At 31.4% G+C, this 18,680-nt stretch overlaps 1 protein-coding gene across 1 annotated transcript; it reads right to left on the reverse strand.

Moving 5' to 3' along the window:
- Nucleotides 1–500: 500 nt before the first annotated feature.
- LOC111406377 (2-alkenal reductase (NADP(+)-dependent)-like) lies at nucleotides 501–5,161 on the reverse strand. Its single transcript, XM_023035807.1, has 5 exons — nucleotides 4,788–5,161; nucleotides 3,628–3,805; nucleotides 1,873–2,039; nucleotides 1,285–1,367; nucleotides 501–1,060 (listed from the first exon to the last, which is right to left on the reverse strand). Exons 1-5 carry the CDS (start codon nucleotides 5,016–5,018, stop codon nucleotides 682–684), a joined length of 1,038 nt encoding a protein of 345 aa, XP_022891575.1. The 5' UTR covers nucleotides 5,019–5,161; the 3' UTR covers nucleotides 501–681.
- Nucleotides 5,162–18,680: the final 13,519 nt, after the last annotated feature.

The following is an 18,680-nucleotide window of genomic DNA, read 5'->3' on the forward strand; positions in this document are numbered from 1 at the left end:
ATAAACGAGCAATTTTCTCAAACCCCCTCCTGTTGCCCCAACTCCAGCATCTAACAATAATTACAGCCCCAACCCATATAGTACTCCTATCCATGCATCTCGCACTTCATATGTACCGAGATGTTTCATTAGTCATAAGAGGGGTGATAATTGATTAATCAAACAAAGTCAAATAATTAGATCTCTCCAAATTCTCTTTAACCACTTTGAGTAAAAAAATGGTGAAATGTAGGGTTTCTTTTCATAGTTATATTCGCTTAAAATTGTCACCCAATCTCCAAGAATTGTTCAACTTTTTGTCAAATAGTCACATGAAATAATGAAAAGTTGGTACGTACTTTTCAAGTGACCATTTGATGAAAAGTTTAATGATTTCATTCAATTTACCCTTACAAGAATCAAAAACGACGATTTGACGACCTAAATGTGACAAAATAAATTGTGACACAAGTGAAACATATGATAATTTATGGGGATCATGGGAAAGAATTTCCCTTTTAAAATCTGATTAAAATTTTCTTATTATTAGTTATTTGGTTATGCACAGGTGAATTGAGAAAACAAAGGAGAATCTGGACCGACTTGCACCAAACAAAATCCACTCGAGAAACAGCAAATATAAGACAGTGCTAATACCATTATTACACATACTATATCCTATGTTTTATTGCTACATTAATACTACTCACGAGCAACAACCACCAACTGCTTCCCAACATTGCGACCGGAGTAAAGCCCTATAAGAGCAGCCGGAGCACTTTCCAGGCCTTCCGCTATATCTTCCACATAAGTTATCTTCCCTTCTTTTATCAGTGGAAGCACCATCTCCAAAAATTTTGGATAGAGGTGGTAGTAATCAAAAACAAGAAATCCTTCCATGCGAATACGTTTATTTACAGTGCAGAATAAGTTGTGTACACCTTCTGGCTGCTCGAGATTGTACTGTGAGATCATTCCACAAACAGCTATACGACCCTTGTTATTCATGTTGAGAAGCACGGCATCAAGCATCTTTCCTCCAACATTCTCGAAGTAAATATCGATTCCATTAGGGAAATATCTATCAAAATAACAATTGTACTATGAATTTCGCATAGTTCAGAAAAGCAACCATGCAAGCATTTTAAATATTTGCAGCTATAGGACGGACGGGGCATTAACACTGAAGGGGAAATAAACAAATCACAAACTCAATTCTCGTCATGAAGCTGGACTTATTAACATATAAAACCCCACATAGTGCAACCACCGTTCATCTCTGGAAGAAGAGAAGTTGGAACTCACCTTTTTAAAGCTGAAGTTAAATCCTGCTCTTCTTTATAGTTGAATGCATCATCAAAACCAAATTTGGTCTTCAACAGATCAACCTTGAACAACAATGGACAAAGTAAGTATATAGTGGAAATGCTTTTGATATTCAGAGATATACCATATAAACTCTTGCTACCCAAGAAATATACATCATCAAATGTCAAAAGAACATTAGAACCCGTCTGATTCAGCTAAAAAATTGATTAAGATATAAGTCAAAATCACTACTAATTTTAGTCACACATTTCATGAGACCCACAACTTTTCAACCACACATTCGATCAACTTTTATTAAAATCTACTAGAAATCTAATTTTTATCTAAACCAAACAGGGGATAGCATGGAAGGATTCCATATCTCAAGCTTGTCCACTAGCTTCTCTGTTGATAGAACAACTTGTCAGTATCCCAAAGATCAAACTCAAACTTCTTTCTAGCTTTCGGCAGAAACTTAAACTTAGATGTTACATAAGCCAAAATAACTTGATCAGTGTTAAAATCAGCAAAAGACAAGCTGTTTATATCTACACACGCCCATCAGCATTAATTTTTTTCATTAACCTTATCTTTGCTTCCGGCACTTCCAACAACGTAGCATCCAAGCAACTTCGCAAATTGCCCAACAAGCTGACCAACCGCTCCAGATGCAGCAGAAACGAAGAGAGTTTCACCCTTTTTGGGAGAGCAAACCTCATAAAAACCAGTATAAGCAGTCATGCCAGGCATACCTAAGAAGAAATATATGGTAAATTAGTCAAGCAGTTAACAACTGTAAAAGAAAAAAGTCCACAAAAGTTTGGTACAATAAAGATTAAGAATTTCACATTGGTACAATAAAGATTAAGAATTTCACATTGGTACAATAAAGATTAAGAATTTCACATTGGTACAATAAAGATTAAGAATTTCACATTGGTACAATAAAGATTAAGAATTTCACATTGGTTCAATAAAGATTAAGAATTTCACATTCTCTTAAATATTCTTAATCACCCGCAACAATGATGCAACACTGTAATAATTTACCATTGTCTGTCCTTGATTGTAAAAGATAGACCCAGAAATATGATATTATTACGTCACTGTGTCACCAAACTAGAATACTGGCCATATCCAGTATGTTGCTATATTTGGCTTGCTAAAGGGCACGATCAAATTATTCAGTGTCACCAAACTAAAATACTGGCCATATCCAGCCTGATGCTATATTTGTCTTGCTAAAGGGCATGATCAAATTATCAATGTGCAAGTGCTCGAAGTTAGCCGATTTTGACAGTTTTGAGTAGACAAAGATCATGTCGAATGCTCACAGTGCTAGAGTTACAAGAGCAAGAGAGAGGGAAAACTGAAAAAGAGAAAGAAAGAGGCAGAAAATAGAGGAAGGATTCTTTGATTTTGTTCAATAATGTTGTGTGTAATACAAAGAATGACCCCTCTTTATTTAGTGCTTAATTAACCTAAATAAGGTAACAAAAACTAGGGCTTATAACACTCAATTAAGGCAACCTGATGTTGCATCATCAAAGTAATCCAGACAGCTGTATATTTGGGGTCGAAATGTCGTAAAACCATAAAACCCAAAACGTTGCAAGATTCTACATTCACCATTGACGCGGAAAAATATTCACGCTTTGCACATATGGGAGCAAAGTACTCAAAAGCTCATTCATATTTATCATGACAAAACAAAAATTTAGAGAGTTTTAAATGAATACAGAATTATATTCAGATGCAGGGGAATATAATGATGGTGAAATTGAAAACAGATATCATGTGGATGATTCCTCACAATAAAGAAATCCAATGTGTCAAACAGTGGCAATTAACTGTTACTATAATTTGAAGGGTAAATATGTACTTCAGAATTGAGAAGTTAGAATGATCATCTTATTTTCTTAATGTCTGGAAAAACACAATGTAGGTTGTGACAAAACAAATATATATATTTTACCCCGGAGAAAACTAAAACCTGAAATAAAGTTAATTAATCACTGTCCTCGACACCAGATAATTTTTCCAAATAGAAATCAATGTACGACCATATCTGCCATCAAGAACAGGATTAATGTATATGCCCGCAAGTAACAGGCTCAACGTATCAGGCAATTTATCACCACTGTAGCAAATATTTTTCGATCATCATTCGGCTTATTATCCTTCTATGCTATCCAGGAGACCAGTAATTCTTTTCGCACTTGCACAAGAACTCAAAATAGGAAAAAAGAGCTCAACGTATCAAGTAAACCCATTTATGTTTGCACCAAAAACAGAACACCTTTATTCAGTTATTATGCAATTTTTAAGACAGTAACTTACCAAGAATACCCGTATAGTAGGAGAGAGGCACATCTGTGTGCTGAATTTTAATTAAAGTCTCTGGTTCTTTAATAAGACTGTATTCTTCCCAGCCAGTCCTTCCCCAAACCAGGTCGCCCACCTTGAAGTTGAGATGAGCGGAGTCTACAACTTTGGACACTCCATATCCAACAATAGGCTAGATAATACATAAACGGAGAAGCTCAAGAAAAACATAAAATAATCAAACAGATTGAGGTAACTGAAATAGTAGATAGCTGACATCAGTAGGGGAGACAGGTTTATCCTTCGGGTAAGGTAACTGATCATAAATCCAGCAATGCCATCTTTCTTGCTATCTGTGAATGGTTTTAAGTGATCATGATGGATTTTTAATAATAGTTAAACAAATTCAGCAAATAAAGTTGCTTCCTACATAAATTGTAGAAGGAATTCAAGAGGTGGTCTTTTACGAAACATTACTTTTCCCCAAATCATGTGTCTTGAGAGAATTACATCAATACAAAAGTCACAAATATATTGAATTTATGATGTAGAGAATCTACGGCCAAGTGGATTTAGGAACAGTTGGACCAAAAAGGAAGAAACAATAATTGCAGATTTGGCATGTGAGCTCTGATTTGGGCCCGTAATACCTCTTCGGAAAGGGCACGATGAGCCCATTTAGAACTCGAAAACTGCTTCTTCTTTTTTTAAGTTTTAATGCTATTTTTGTTATTTAGTTTATTTCGAATTCTTTTCAATTTTAGGGCTTTTAAACTATATTTTCATGCAAATTCTTATAAATATAGAGTTAATTCTTCGTTTTTAGGAAGTTTTGAATTAATAAAACATCTTGAATTTATATTTCATTCTCCAGGTGGATTCCAGATTTTTGTTCTTGAGATTTTCGCTTCACGCTGCATCAATTTAATATACTTTGGTGATGAATGAGCAGACAATGCCACTTACATTTCCAATATTATTGCACTATTATCTTGCTTGGGAAAAAAACCCTACTTAACTCTTGCCCCTAAATCCTAGCACAATCGTTCAATCACAATGTGCAAAGATCACTCCGGAGACTGTTTTAGAACAACAAACCCATTTTCCAGAACGAACTAATACATCAAACAAAATTGGGGATGAAAATTGAGGGAGCGTGAAAATGAATGACTTACAGTGCCAGGAGTATAGGGCTCAATGTAACTCCCCTCAGTTTTCTGCATGCGATTGCGCATGTAAGGATCACAAGACAAATAGAGATTCTTCACCAAAATTGCGTTGGGAGAATCCGCCGGAACCTTGAGTTTGATGCTTGAAGTTTTCAATGACATGTCTGATTCTTTTGGGAAACCTTTAATGTAATCATTGAGTATGATTTGCCTGTTGCCAACTTCCTCAGATCCCATTGCTGCTTGCTTGGATTATGAATGTGAACTGTGAAGCGAAGGGCGGAAGGATCGAGATGACCTGCGTGAACCACAATTTGTAGGACTTTCTGGTTCATTAGGATATTACGTACGTTTTTTTCTTTTTTCACACACCACACATTATGTGGACTGAGCTGCCAATTGTCGTCACCACACGTATTATTAAAGAGTAAATTGCACAGGATATCACTAACGTTTTTAAAAACGTACAAATTAGTCGTCCACCTTGAAATCATTGCAATGCCATCCTCAGCAGGTATAAATACGATTAAACAAGCATGTGCGCGTTTTTGTGAAGGTCAAGGATCTGTGCAGCATTTTTCCCTATTATTAATGTAAAAGAAATAAGAAAATGTGCAAATAATTTAAGCCGTAGTCATTATTAGCTAAAAACAATATTTTGAATTTTGAATTTTGAATTTTTGAAAAATATGTGATTAAAAGTAGAAAAAAGTTTTAGATTTAAATATAGAATATTTATTGTATAAATGTGTTATTGAAAATGAGTATATAAAATAATGAATTTTGAAATAATGGTTGTCAAACAGGAATTTAATAGCATCATTGAAATATTCAATGTTTTCTTTGCATGTAAAATTAATGCAAATCAGGAATGAAAAAGCCTAATAAGCTATTTACAAATTTCATATACTAGGGGCTTTTGCTCATGCTTTGATTTTCTATAGAAGAGTTTCTTCGACATTTTTAAAGACTATTTAACGAGACGAATCATATCAATTCATTGATGTATATCAAATTTAATTCAAATGTTGAATCCACTATAAGTTTACTCACAAATAAATTTATATGTCATGTCACAAATGATTACATAAGATAAACTTCCAGGTTCATTATATCGTTTCTCTATCACTAACGCTCATTTTATTGTAAACATCGATAACATGTCATACAAATTATTGATGGATAGCAACTTTGATCAAATGTTGAGAGCCATAAATTTATCGATCAATAAATTGATATATCATGTTATTGGTGTTAGTATAAGATAAGCACAGTATAAAATAAGCATTGGTGCTCATTATATCATTCCTCATCTACAATTTATTAAAAGTGAGGATGGTGGAGAAATTTTTAAATACCAAATTTACACCTACATATTTAATTATATGCCCACTATACCCTCATAATTGGAATGCCAATTTAATTAGTATTTATCATTTGGTTTACAATTAATATAATATAAGAAGTGAAATATTATTTGATATTTATCATTTTGGATTGGAATTAATATAAGAGGTGAAACAGACATTCAATTATTTTAAAAAGAATAAAAAATAAAAATCAATGACTTATCATTCAATTGACCATTTTGTTCTCACAATTTTTATTTTTCGTCAACAAAATCCTCAATAATTTTCAAGATTTACATTATAGTTTATGCAATGAGTTTTTATTTTTTATCAACAAAGCAAATTTTAATCTTAATGCTTTACATTATAATTCATTCATTACGTTATTATTTAATTGAGGTTACAAATATTTTAAATGTTGTATTAATATATTAATGAGGACATTCATGAATAAAAAAGAAATTACCCACGGAAATTCAATGACTAACATTCAATTGTTTTTTTTTTCCTTTATAATTTTTTATTTTCATCAACAAAGCCCTTATTAACCAATTTAATTAATATTTATCATTTGATTTAGAATTAGTAGAAGTGGAGAAATATTTAATTTATATTTATCATTTGTGTTGGAATTAGTATAAGGAGTGAAATTGACATGTAATTATTAAAAAATAATAATAAATCAACGAAAATTTAGTGACTTTTCGTTCAATTGAATATTTTATTCTTACAATTTTTATTTTTCATCAACAAAGCATATTTTTATTTTTCATCAACAAAATCTCATTAATTTTCATGATTTACATTATAATTCATCTATTCTGTTTTTATTTTTCATTAACAAAGCAATTTTTGTTTTTCATCAACAAAGCGCATAGTAATCTTCATGATTTACATTATAATACATCCATTAGGTTATTATTTAATTGAGGTTACAAATTTGAAAGGTTGCATATATATATATATATATATCAAAGCCCTTATTAATCTTCATAATTTACAATATAATTTATGCATTAAGTTATTACTTAATTGAGGTTGCAAAATTAAAAGGTTGCATTAATATATCCCATTACCTCCAGCAAATAATAAAAGATTTCCATTCAAATTCAAGGAAAACAATTTCCAATACGTCTATACTTTGTAATAACAATTAATAAGGCTCAAGGACAAACATTGCCTACTATTGGAATATATCTTCTTAAACATGTAGTCTCTCATGGACAACTATATGTCGCACTTTCTCGTGGAGTTTCAATGAAAACAATAAAATTTTTAGTAAAAGCAAAAGATAAAAAGAAGAAAAGATGTAGGACGTTGACAAAAAAATCTCGTGTACAAAGAAATAATGTTGTAATCACATCATCACATTTTAGTTTATTCAACATTTTCAAATTATATACATAATTTCATAAAAGCATATATATATATATATATATATATATATATATATATATATATATACTCAATTGTAATTTTTCCTTTAACAATATAAATTACCTCCATTATTTTAAAAAATGGTATTAGTAATTCAAAAATAATACGTATATCATTCATCAATAGGTAAGACATGCAACGCACGTGCTTACTACTAGTATTATAATAAGTAACGATGCTTATCGTATTCTGAACATAGATAATGTATTGCATCAATTAATTGATAAAAAGCAAATTTACTTAAAAAATTCAGACCTTCCATAAATTTATTCATTAATAAATTTATATAACATGTCACAGATGCTTAACATAAACCCAAGACCTCTCTTGAATAGGAAGGGGCTCTAATAGCCCTCTGAGTTGTTTTTGCTCAATAGTCGTCTTGATGCTACTATTGAAATAGCCTTTCTAGCTATATTACTAAGGAATTCTGAAACCCGGCAGCGAGGGAAGGGGGGAAATACTTAACACTGGAATTCGGTCTATCAAAACATCTATGCTCATTAAATTATTCTTCCTCTTGTATCATTAATACATGGCATATGTCATTCTTCAATCACTATTAAAAAGGGAGGCAACATAGATGAAATTTTAGCAATGAACGTATTCTGTTACTAATACGAAGGATTGACAACAAATTAGCAAAAGATGATTCCGTTGGAAACTATATAAAAAGATAAATAATTACCAACGAAAAAGACTTTTGGTAAACATTTTAATTAAAAATAAAAATTCATTAAATAACTACCAACTAGGAAAAAAAAATCCGTCTGAAAATTTTTGATTAAAAAACATTTCCTATCAAAAAATCCATTAATAATTTTAAGTATAAGTATCAATTAATAATTATAAACGGAATAGTAGGTAATGTTTTAAAAATTATATATAGTGTTTATCAAGCTTTTTTATAAAGTATGAAATAAATCATTTTGTTGACAAGAAAATTGTGAAAGACATGAAAAATAATAATAATAATAATAATAATATAGTATGTTCTGAAAAGAAAAATAGTTAATTTTCTGAACGCATACAATTTTTATTCATAATAAAATTTTATTTTGTAAAAATAAATATAAATTTCATTTTTATGTTCAAAAAAATTTAAATTTTGGAACAAATGAAGCAAAAATTATAGAAAAAATATGATATTGGTGAATAATAACATTTTTCTCAAAACAATTTTTGAAAAATATTTTTTGTTTCTTAATTTGATCATATACTTCGTACATATCGCAGTAATTGAGTAAAAATGGGGGAAGAACTATTACAGGAAGCCTAAACTGTCAAATATGATGAGAAAATACGAAATTGGGAGAATGAATATATTATAGTCCGAAAAAAATTTATTTGATAGCCACAAAATTAAATAATCTTCATTGGTTGATTATATATCGGTTAAAAAATAAATAACTCATTATGTAGGCCATCAAGTGATTTGGTTTGGAGTTTTGAGAATTGGAGTAGTTGGATTTTCTTAATAATTTAAAGATATTTAACAAAGTAATTAAAAATAATAAAATTGTGAAATGGAAAAAAAACAAAAAACAAAAAATTGGTTGATATTTAAGAAAAAAAAAATGCTTATCCATGTAAGATCCTAAGTTATTTTGAGCAATATGACTGATGACCAATTGATTTCTAGTTGTGAATATTATTGATTGATGGAGAGAATTTTGAATTAGTAGAACTATGCTGTGAGCTTTGTGGAAATTTCTATTTATCTATGTTCTCTATGACTTAACCTTATGGTGAGATAAATTTGGAAGTAGTTGAGCCGAAAAAAGAGATTATCTATAAATGTGTTGATTCCGTGTATGTTAAGTATATATTGTATGGATTGTATTTGATTAGTAAGTATAAATTAGGTAATAACCATATGCTAGAGATCTAAGCTCTACATATAATATTTTCTTGCTAAAAAAGAAAAAGAATATTGCACTTGTTAAATCTTATACCTCACTCCGTAGCCTTTTATAAGTCCATAGGGGTATCTCGAAACTCAGTACCATTTGGTCTTTTAGAAAAATCAAGGAAGTATTGAGCTAAAGCTATAATCGCAAATCTTGCAAGATATCATGCATTTATAATTGAATTTGAGGACTTAGATAACTAATTAGTTTGAATTGCTTAGTATAAGCTTAAATGTTGAACCACGCAACTTATCATGTCTGGATTGTTGACATTGTTAGTGTGACCCAACCAGATTGGAGCTACAAAAAATGATTGATTTGAAAGCAACCTATAGATTAATACCCCGGGAAAGAAAAGAAGTATGTATTTGAGGATTTGAATTTCACGAGTTAGAAAGGAAAGAAATGACCATTAAGGGTTGGTTTGAAACCAATTTGAAAATTTTCCTACTCTACAACTTTTTTCGAGTTTAGATGATGATTGAAAGTGATACCGATCAAATATCGAATAATCTCAAATTATTTATGGTAGCATTATTCTAACATTGCAAATTTTTGTCATGTTCTATTTGAATTGTTAGTAGATAATCTTACTTGGGACGCCATGTGCATGGCATAAAACAAGAACAAGGATGACTTGTGTGGAGCTCATCTCATTAGCAACATGTAAGTCGTGGCATCTATGACAAATGGATGTAAAAAGTTCCTTTTTTCTACACCGTTCACTTTCCTTCAATCTTCCCTGCATTCACACCAAATAAATGAAATTTCACATTCAATCAAACAAACCAACCACTCATTCCATATTCCAAGCCAAACCCAAAGTCTCCAGCATCGATGTTGCCATGTGTGTGCATAATTTCCGCCCCTTTAATGGGGTTTTTTTTTTTTTTTAGGGCATCTTGGGAAATGTCTTGGATACGTTTTTGAGGGTTTCTAATGACCCAAAACATAGCCCATTTATCTATTGTTCATTCAGTAGATTGAAGGCCAGAAATAGGGCACAAGGAGACAAGAAGGGAAGGAGAAAAATAAGGAAAAATGGAGAGATTTCGGGGAAAAATCATGATCAAGCTAATCTTCATTTCAAGAGTCCAATTATGGGATGGATTCTATATTTTGCCTTGTATTTTATCCTTTATATTATCTAACTTGTAATGTATTTCTCTTAACCCTCCTCTTTTATATCATTTATAAACAATAAATTAAGTTCTTTATGTTGGGATGGTTGATGCAGCTTTACTATAGTGTTAAATTACTTATTTTCACATGTATTTAATATTGTATTTAAGAATTTTTATTTATTTGGCCGTTAAATTATTTTGTAGAGTGATTTGTGTATTCTTTGAGATAATATTGTGCATTTTAGATCAAATAATAAATACAATAGGTATTCGTAGGAGATGGAAATATACTCCTAACCTTAGGAGATAGCTGGTTAAACTAATTGATTTTATGACTAATTTCGCTCGAGAGGGGTAATTAGTTTAAAAAAAAAGGGGGGTCTAACATACGAAATGAGTCATTTGGTTTTTGGCTTGTTGAGAAATTAATTAGACAATGGTTAAGTGAAATCATGAATCCCAGCTACTTTATCTTCCCAACTTTCCTTAATTTTTAATTCATTCTTTTTTGTTATTTTCAAATTCAGATTTTAAAGTGTTTTTTTTTTTTTTTTGGTGTTAAAATTAAGTTTAACTACTGCGTAATTAAGCAATTATTTCTCATTGGATCGACGATTTAGATTCATTAATCTACTTTATTACTTGTATGTAACCATGCACTTGTGGTACATATTTTTTAGTGAACATTATAAAAAGCATTTTATTGAAGGGAAGGGGAATATCGTAAAGTAATTAAGTTTAATAATGTTTGAAACGATCACAACGGCCAACAGAAAGAGAGAAATGATTTAGCCTTTGGGCCAAGAATAAGAATAAATTAGTACAGGCAGATCTAAAAGTGTCAATTTAGCTCGTTGGTTCGGGTGGCCCGTGGCTCAATCAGTGAAAAGTTCAAGCCGACCCGACTTGCATCGAGATGTAATTTGGAGCATTGGCTCGAGCCCAAGCTAGATGAGCCAATAATAATCAAATTTAATATGTTACAAATTTCAATGTTCCTCTTCTTGAATTATTCAAATTACATTGGAATTCACTATCTATTGACATCCAAAATAGATATATTAACTAAAATAAGGAAAAAAAAAATTGTTTCTGGAAAAAAAATCAAATAAAGAGAAAAAAAAAAAAAAGAGAGTTTATTTAGGTGTCTCAAAACTTTCACTATTTAAATTTAAATATGTTTTTTATTATGTACAAGTTGCTCTTTAAGTTTAAAGAGCATCTTAGAGATACTACTTTTCTCTCTCTCTCTCTCTCTCCTACAGCCAATTTTTCTATATTAATCCCTCCGTCCTATTTTTTTAGATTGAATTTCCTTATTTTCTTGTCCCAATTATATAGTATTTTTTGTTTATTGAGTATGTTTTATTTCTTTTACTAATATACCATAATTACTGCATAATTATAATTAATTTTTTTTCCACTTAATCTTGAAATTGTGAAACTATAAATAAGGGTAGGCTAGGAAGTTTATTTGGCAAAAATTACTTTTTCAATAATGTTAAATAAGATTTCTTAGTCTATATAAAAAATAAAATCAGCCTATATAAACTAATTGATTTCGCTCGAGAGGGGTAATTAGTTTAAAAAAGAAAAAAAGAAAAAAAAAGGTCTAACATACGAAATGAGTCAATTTGGTTTTTGTCTTGTTGAGAAATTAATTAGACAATGGTCAAGTGAAATCATAAATCCCAACTACTTTATCATCCCAACTTTCCTTAATTTTTAGATTCGTTCTTTTTTGTTATTTTCAAAATTCAGATTTTCACTTTTTTTTTTTTGTTAAAATTAAGTTTAACTACTGCGTAATTAAGCAATTATTTCTCATTGGATCGACGATTTAGATTCACTAGTCTACTTTATTACTTGTATGTAACCATGCACTTGTGGTACATATTTTTTAGCGAACATTATAAAAAGCATTTTATTGAAGGGAAGGGAAAAAAGTGTCAATTTCGCTCGTCGGTTCGGGTGGCCCGTGGCTCAACTAGGGAAAAGTTCGAGCCGGCCCGACTTGCATCGAGACGTAATTTGGAGCATTGGCTCGAGCCCAAGCTAGATGACCCAACGGGCCAACTCGTGTCATTTGCAATTTTCGGCTCGTAAAAAATTGAGCCTTCAAAAAATTAAAAATTAAAAGCTCTGCAAGCAACTACCTGTATCAGGCATTACATGCTGCCTTTGCAGGCTGCAAGCTTGTTGCTTGCGTTAGGTAGCTACTTGCTGCCTCCCTACTTAGAAAAATAATCGTGAGCCGACTTGGCCCAATAAAGCCCCGAACCAAAAGCTCAAGTCCAACCTAGATTTTTTTTGGCTAAGCAAAACTTCGGTTTAAATAAAAAAAATCTCGAACCATTTTTACTCGAGTGGAGCCCGAACCTCGAGTTTCGGTTCGCGAGCCAGCTCGACTCTGTTTATTGACATTCCTAAGCTGATCTTGACTTTATTTTTACTTGTTTTTTTTAAAAAGATATATATATATATATATATATATATATATATTTTTTATTTATTTATTTTTTTTTTTTAAAAGTGGGTTTGACTCTCCAAATTTTGAGAGCCAAACTCAAACTCAATTTGCACTTTATAATAATTAAATTTAATATGTTACAAATTTCAATATTCATCTTCTTGAATTATTCAAATTACATTGGAATTCACTATCTATTGACATCCAAAATAGATATATTAACTAAAATAAGGAAAAAATAAATTGTTTCTGGAAAAAAAATCAAATAAAGAGGAAAAAAAAAGAGTTTATTTAGGTGTCTCAAAACTTTCACTATTTAAATATAAATATGTTTTTTATTATGTACAAGTTGCTCTTTAAGTTTAAAGAGCATCTTAGATATACTACTTTTCTCTCTCTCTCTCTTCTAAATCCAATTTTTCTGTATTAATCCCTCCATCCTATTTATTTAGATTGAATTTCCTTACTTTTTTGTCCCAATTATATAGTATTTTTTGTTTATTGAGTATGTTTTGTTTTATTCTTTTACTAATACACGATAATTACTGCATAATTATAATTAATTTTTTTCCACTTAACCTTGAAATTGTGAAAATATAAATAAGGATAGACTAGGAAGTTTATTTGGCAAAAATTACTTTTTCAATAATGTTAAATAAGATTTCTTAGTCTATATAAAAAATAAAATTAGCCTATATAAATGGGATGGAGGGAGTACTATTTTTTTATAGTTGACTTAATTGTTGGAATATCAATGGTGAACTGTCATTTTTTTTTCTTTTTTTTGGAACAATGAACTTAGTATCTAATGAATTGTTCAAGTATGTAGGTAATATACGAATGAATAGGTAAGAATGCAACAATAGATCTAATGGTAGCAAGGTTTACAGATTTTTGAATTCACCAAATTGGTGTTATCTGTAGGTACTAAATACTGCAAACCACGGGTGAAACGGTGATACCTCGGTCAGAAGGAAAGAAAGTTCCTTGAGAAATATACTTGAATCAACCATAATGGTGTCACCAGTTCCAATGTTATCGGAGATAGTTCCTACCATTGTAGAATTATTTTGATAGCATGGGTCCGCTAAGCATTACTCACTATAGAAGAATGAAAAATTGCGTAAGCAATAATAGTAGTAACAACGAACGCAGACACTGATATTCTGGTACAGTAAGATAAAACCAAGGACTATCGGGAACTAGCCACAGTTGAAGAAAGAGTTCACCAATGCTTGTACCGGTCATCACTCCTGCCTAGTCTCAAAGAGCCGTAACTACAATATGAGGTAGGAGCCACATGAGTCTTTCAAGAGAGAATTTTCAGGGGTTCCGCATTTAGTTGGTTAACATCGAGAATGTGCTCGATGCAAAGGATTTGAAGCTCTATAGTTTCGCTAGAAAATGAATAGCATCTTGGAGAGACTGTTGGAATAATTAATAATTTCATATGTGGGCTTCACATTCGATTGCAAATTTTACGGGTTAGATGTATGGCTCATAATGATATTTGTGTTTGGGCCAAATTTATTAAGTGATCAATTGGGTCTTTTACACCTTACGGGTTGTCATTAATTTGATGTGGTAATTGTAAGTATTTGGGCCGAAAATAAACCCTAATTAGAATTATAATCGTAATGAGACGGCTCAAATCATTTTCTATATATAAAGGGTAGGCCCCCTCTCCTCTCCATACATTTTTATTGGTTTGCCCCATTGATAGCTAATGCTTTTGTGAGGAGCAAAGAGAGAAAGATCTTGACTGCTATTACAACAATTATTCATATCAACAATGGCTTCCGTAGGTATGAATTCGTTTCTATAAATTTATTGGAATGTGATTGTCGATTCTTAACATGATTAAAACTAAATAATAACAATTGATATTAGAGCGGCATGTTAAGATCGAAATCTTTCATGAATTATTATTTTTTTTTTCTTTTCTGTTCATATATATTTTCGTGTATAATTCAGCCATCAAAATCCAAAATTGCAAAAATCCAAAATCCCACCTTTTCCAGAAAAGTCAGCAAACCCAATGTGCAAAACACTATCTCTCTCCTCTTTTTATATTACGCCCCTATTTGAGCCCCATTACATTAAATTATATTACATTTCATTTTTCTCTCTCCTATCTTCAACCACAATCTTCCATAAAATAATATTACAAGTTTCCAATCGAAAACTTTTCATTCTTTTTCAACCACTCATTTTTTAAAAAAACACTATTCCCCCCATTAATTTTTCTACGTAATGGAGATCAAACAGAGGCTACATACAATGCGTGAACAATAAATTTCCCTCTCTCTCCTCCTTTTATATGTATGTATAAATGGCTGTAAAGAAACACTTTACATGGCTGTAAAGAAACATAGTGTGGGCGACCAACGTGAGATGCCTATGCATAGGATGTTAACTTTTTGGGCTATGTTTGAATTTCTTGAATGCTATCTCGTGATGAATCAATGAATGTAATTATCAAAAAAAAAAAAAAAAGCGTTGCAGGGTAATGCCGTCGGTTGCTGTTGTCTTAGCGGCAGCAACGCCGACTGAAAGTAAAAAAAAAAAAAAAAATTGTTTTTGTCCTTTTTTTTGGGCAGAGATGTAGACGGGGGCTTTTGTCATAAACTAACCAATCTTCAAACCCCTGTTTGCAATTATCAGTTGGGGGTCATATTGTAATTACTTAAATAAGGACCTGCCATGCAATTTTAAATATGAAGGACCTGATTTTAATTTGTGTTTAGTATTAAAATGTAATTTTCGATAAGGGGCTCTTAAATTTGAACTTCTAAACTTTTGACCCTAAAATTTTATTTTTGACCAAATTAAAACTTTAGTTGATAATTGACCCGATTAAAATATATTAGATAATAATAATAATAATTTGATTGACGACTTTTATATTTTTCATTAAATTGTATATGTATTTAAATATTGCCATTATTTATGCATTTAAATTTCATTTTTTGAAATTTTGTTGTCAATTTCGTCTCTCAATCGCATATAAATTTTTTTTATTTCATCAATTAATGATTATGATGTGTTGCGTAATTATTGTTTTGTGATCGAATTTTTATGGAATTTGAGACGATCCTTATTTTTCCCACAAAGAGAAATATTTTGAAATAAAAATGGAAGGTAGCTGCCAAAGTGGCACACTCATTATTATTTATTCGATTTTCTCTACAGTAAAATATATATATATATATATATATAATTTATATGTTTCGATTTAAATTACGGATTATCTAATTAATAACTCATATTAATTAGTTGGATATTTCATCATCCATTTGATTGCATGCATTACGTTTGGATGATATTAGAGTGATATTTTATGTTTCCACAGTTTATAATGCCTCATCTCTTTCGAATCAATTGTCTGCTATTGAAACCTTGACTGGGAATAACTATGTGAGATAGAAACGAGACGTAGAAATAACACTTGATCTTTTGGGCTTGGATTTTACAATAGAGAAAAAGCTTGAGAAACCCATAGATAAAAGTACCGTTGAATATGTAGTCAAGCATGAAAAGTGGGAAAGGGCTAACAAACTCTGTTTGAAAATCATTAAGCGATCGATATCTGATTCTATTCTAGGTGTCATCCCTAATAATGAAAATGCAAAAGTTTTATGGATGCTATAGGAGAAAACTTTGTTGAGTCTGATAAAGCCGAAACTGGAGATCTGATAAATAAATTGATGAGCATGAGATATGATGGCACAAGTGGTGTTAGGGAGCATGTCATGAAAATGATAAATATATCATCTAAGTTAAAGGCTCTTGACATCCCATTGTGGAGCCTTTCCTAGTCTATCATGTTTTAAATAGCCTTCCTAGCAAGTTTAATCAGCTTAAGGTTGCTTACAATGCTCAGTGGAATAAATGGAATTTGAATGACCTCACAGCAGTGTGTGTCCAAAAAGAGTATAGGATGCGCCGTGAAACTGTTGAAACTGTGCAATTAGCTTTTCAACCATCACAAAATAAGGGGTCTTCTCATAATCATAAACCTAAGTTTCATAAGGGTAATAAGTCTCACCGACGTCACCAGAATAAAAATTTTAGTGGTCCCAAAGGAGTTATAAAGAAAAATGATCAATGCAAGTTTGGTAAAAAGAAGGGTCACTGGCAGAAAGACTGTTTTAAGTTCAAGACTTGGTTGGAAAAGAAGAAGAGTTCTCCAGGTATTCCCTCGACCTTAGTTTGTTTTGAGTCTTCTTTAGTAGATGTGCTTTTGAATTCTTGGTAGTTAGACTCGGGAACTTTTATTCATATTGCGAATTCCTTACAGGGGTTCACAAGCAAACGAAGGCCAAGTGAGAATGAAGTAAGCTTGAGCGTTGCAAATGGATTTCAAGTGAAGGTTGAATTCATAGGAGTGATGAAGTTAACTTTAGAGTCTGTTTTTTTCTTGTTTTGGAAAATATAGTTTATGTACCACAGATGAGACGGAATTTAATTTCTATACCGAAACTTGATGCTTTTGGTTTTACATTTAATTTTGGTAATGGAATGGTTAAGTTATTTAATGATTCTCGTTTGATTGGAAATGACATTTTATGTGATAGTTTATATAAATTATCTTTGGCTCCTTTTGGTGATGTCTCATGTGTTACCAATGTATCAAAGAAAAGAACTTTAATTTGTGAATCATCCTCTATGTTGTGGCATAAGCGTTTGGGTCATATCTCTAAGGATAGAATGGAAAGATTAGTAAAAGATAAGATACTTCCCTCCTTAGACTTCTCCGATTTTGACACCTGTATAGATTGTAGAAGAGGAAAGTTAACTAAGTCGAGGAGGAAGGGTTTGACTAGGAGTAATGAAATTTTGGACTTAATTCACATTGATATCAGTGGACTTTTGCCTTCCATTATATGTGGGAATAAATATTTCATAACCTTCATTGATGATTTCTCACGATATGGATATGTTTACTTTATTAACGATAAATCACATGCACTTGAGAAATTCAAAGTTTTCAAATTGGATGTAGAGAAACAATGTGGAAAAAGTATCAAAGTTGTAAGGTCTGGCAGTGGTGGTGAGTATTATGGGAAATATGAAGAGTCTGGTCAAAATATGGGTGATTTTGCAAAGTTTTTACAAGAGTGTGGAATAGTGCCCCAATACACCATGCCAGGGACACCTGAGCAAAATGGTATTTCTGAAAGACGTAATCGAACTCTAAAATATATGGTTAGAAGTATGATGAGTAGAACAAATTTGCCTGAATATTTGTGAGGTGAAGCTTTGAAAACAGCTATGTATATTTTGAACAGAGTTCTAAGTAAAGTTGTTGCAAAGGCACCTTTTGAATTATGGAAATGACGTAAGCCAAGTATGGCTCACTTTAAAGTTTGGGGATGTCCAGCTGAGATTAGGATTTATAATCCATTTGAAAAGAAATTAGATCCTAAATCAACTCCTGACTACTTTATTGGGTATCCGGATAGATCAAAGGGATATAAGTTTTACTGTCCAAATCGCGGCACTAGAATTGTGGAATCCATTAGTGCTAAGTTTCTGGAGAACGATTTTGGAGATAATGGGAGTTCCACGTTGAGAGAAATTATTGTTGAACCTAATCAAGATGTTGT

This window comes from Olea europaea, chromosome 12 (assembly GCF_002742605.1).
Source record: "Olea europaea var. sylvestris chromosome 12, O_europaea_v1, whole genome shotgun sequence".
NCBI lineage: Eukaryota > Viridiplantae > Streptophyta > Magnoliopsida > Lamiales > Oleaceae > Olea > Olea europaea.

What these genes read in the sequence shown, in the direction of transcription:
- LOC111406377 (XM_023035807.1), bottom strand. Translation starts at nt 5,018, where the DNA reads ATGGGATCTGAGGAAGTTGGCAACAGGCAAATCATACTCAATGATTAC. An exon ending in CTACTATACGGGTATTCTTG is followed by an intron (nt 2,040 to 3,627) that starts GTAAGTTACTGT and finishes ATTTCTTCTTAG; the next exon opens with GTATGCCTGGCATGACTGCT. An exon ending in TTAACTTCAGCTTTAAAAAG is followed by an intron (nt 1,061 to 1,284) that starts GTGAGTTCCAAC and finishes TTATTTTGATAG; the next exon opens with ATATTTCCCTAATGGAATCG.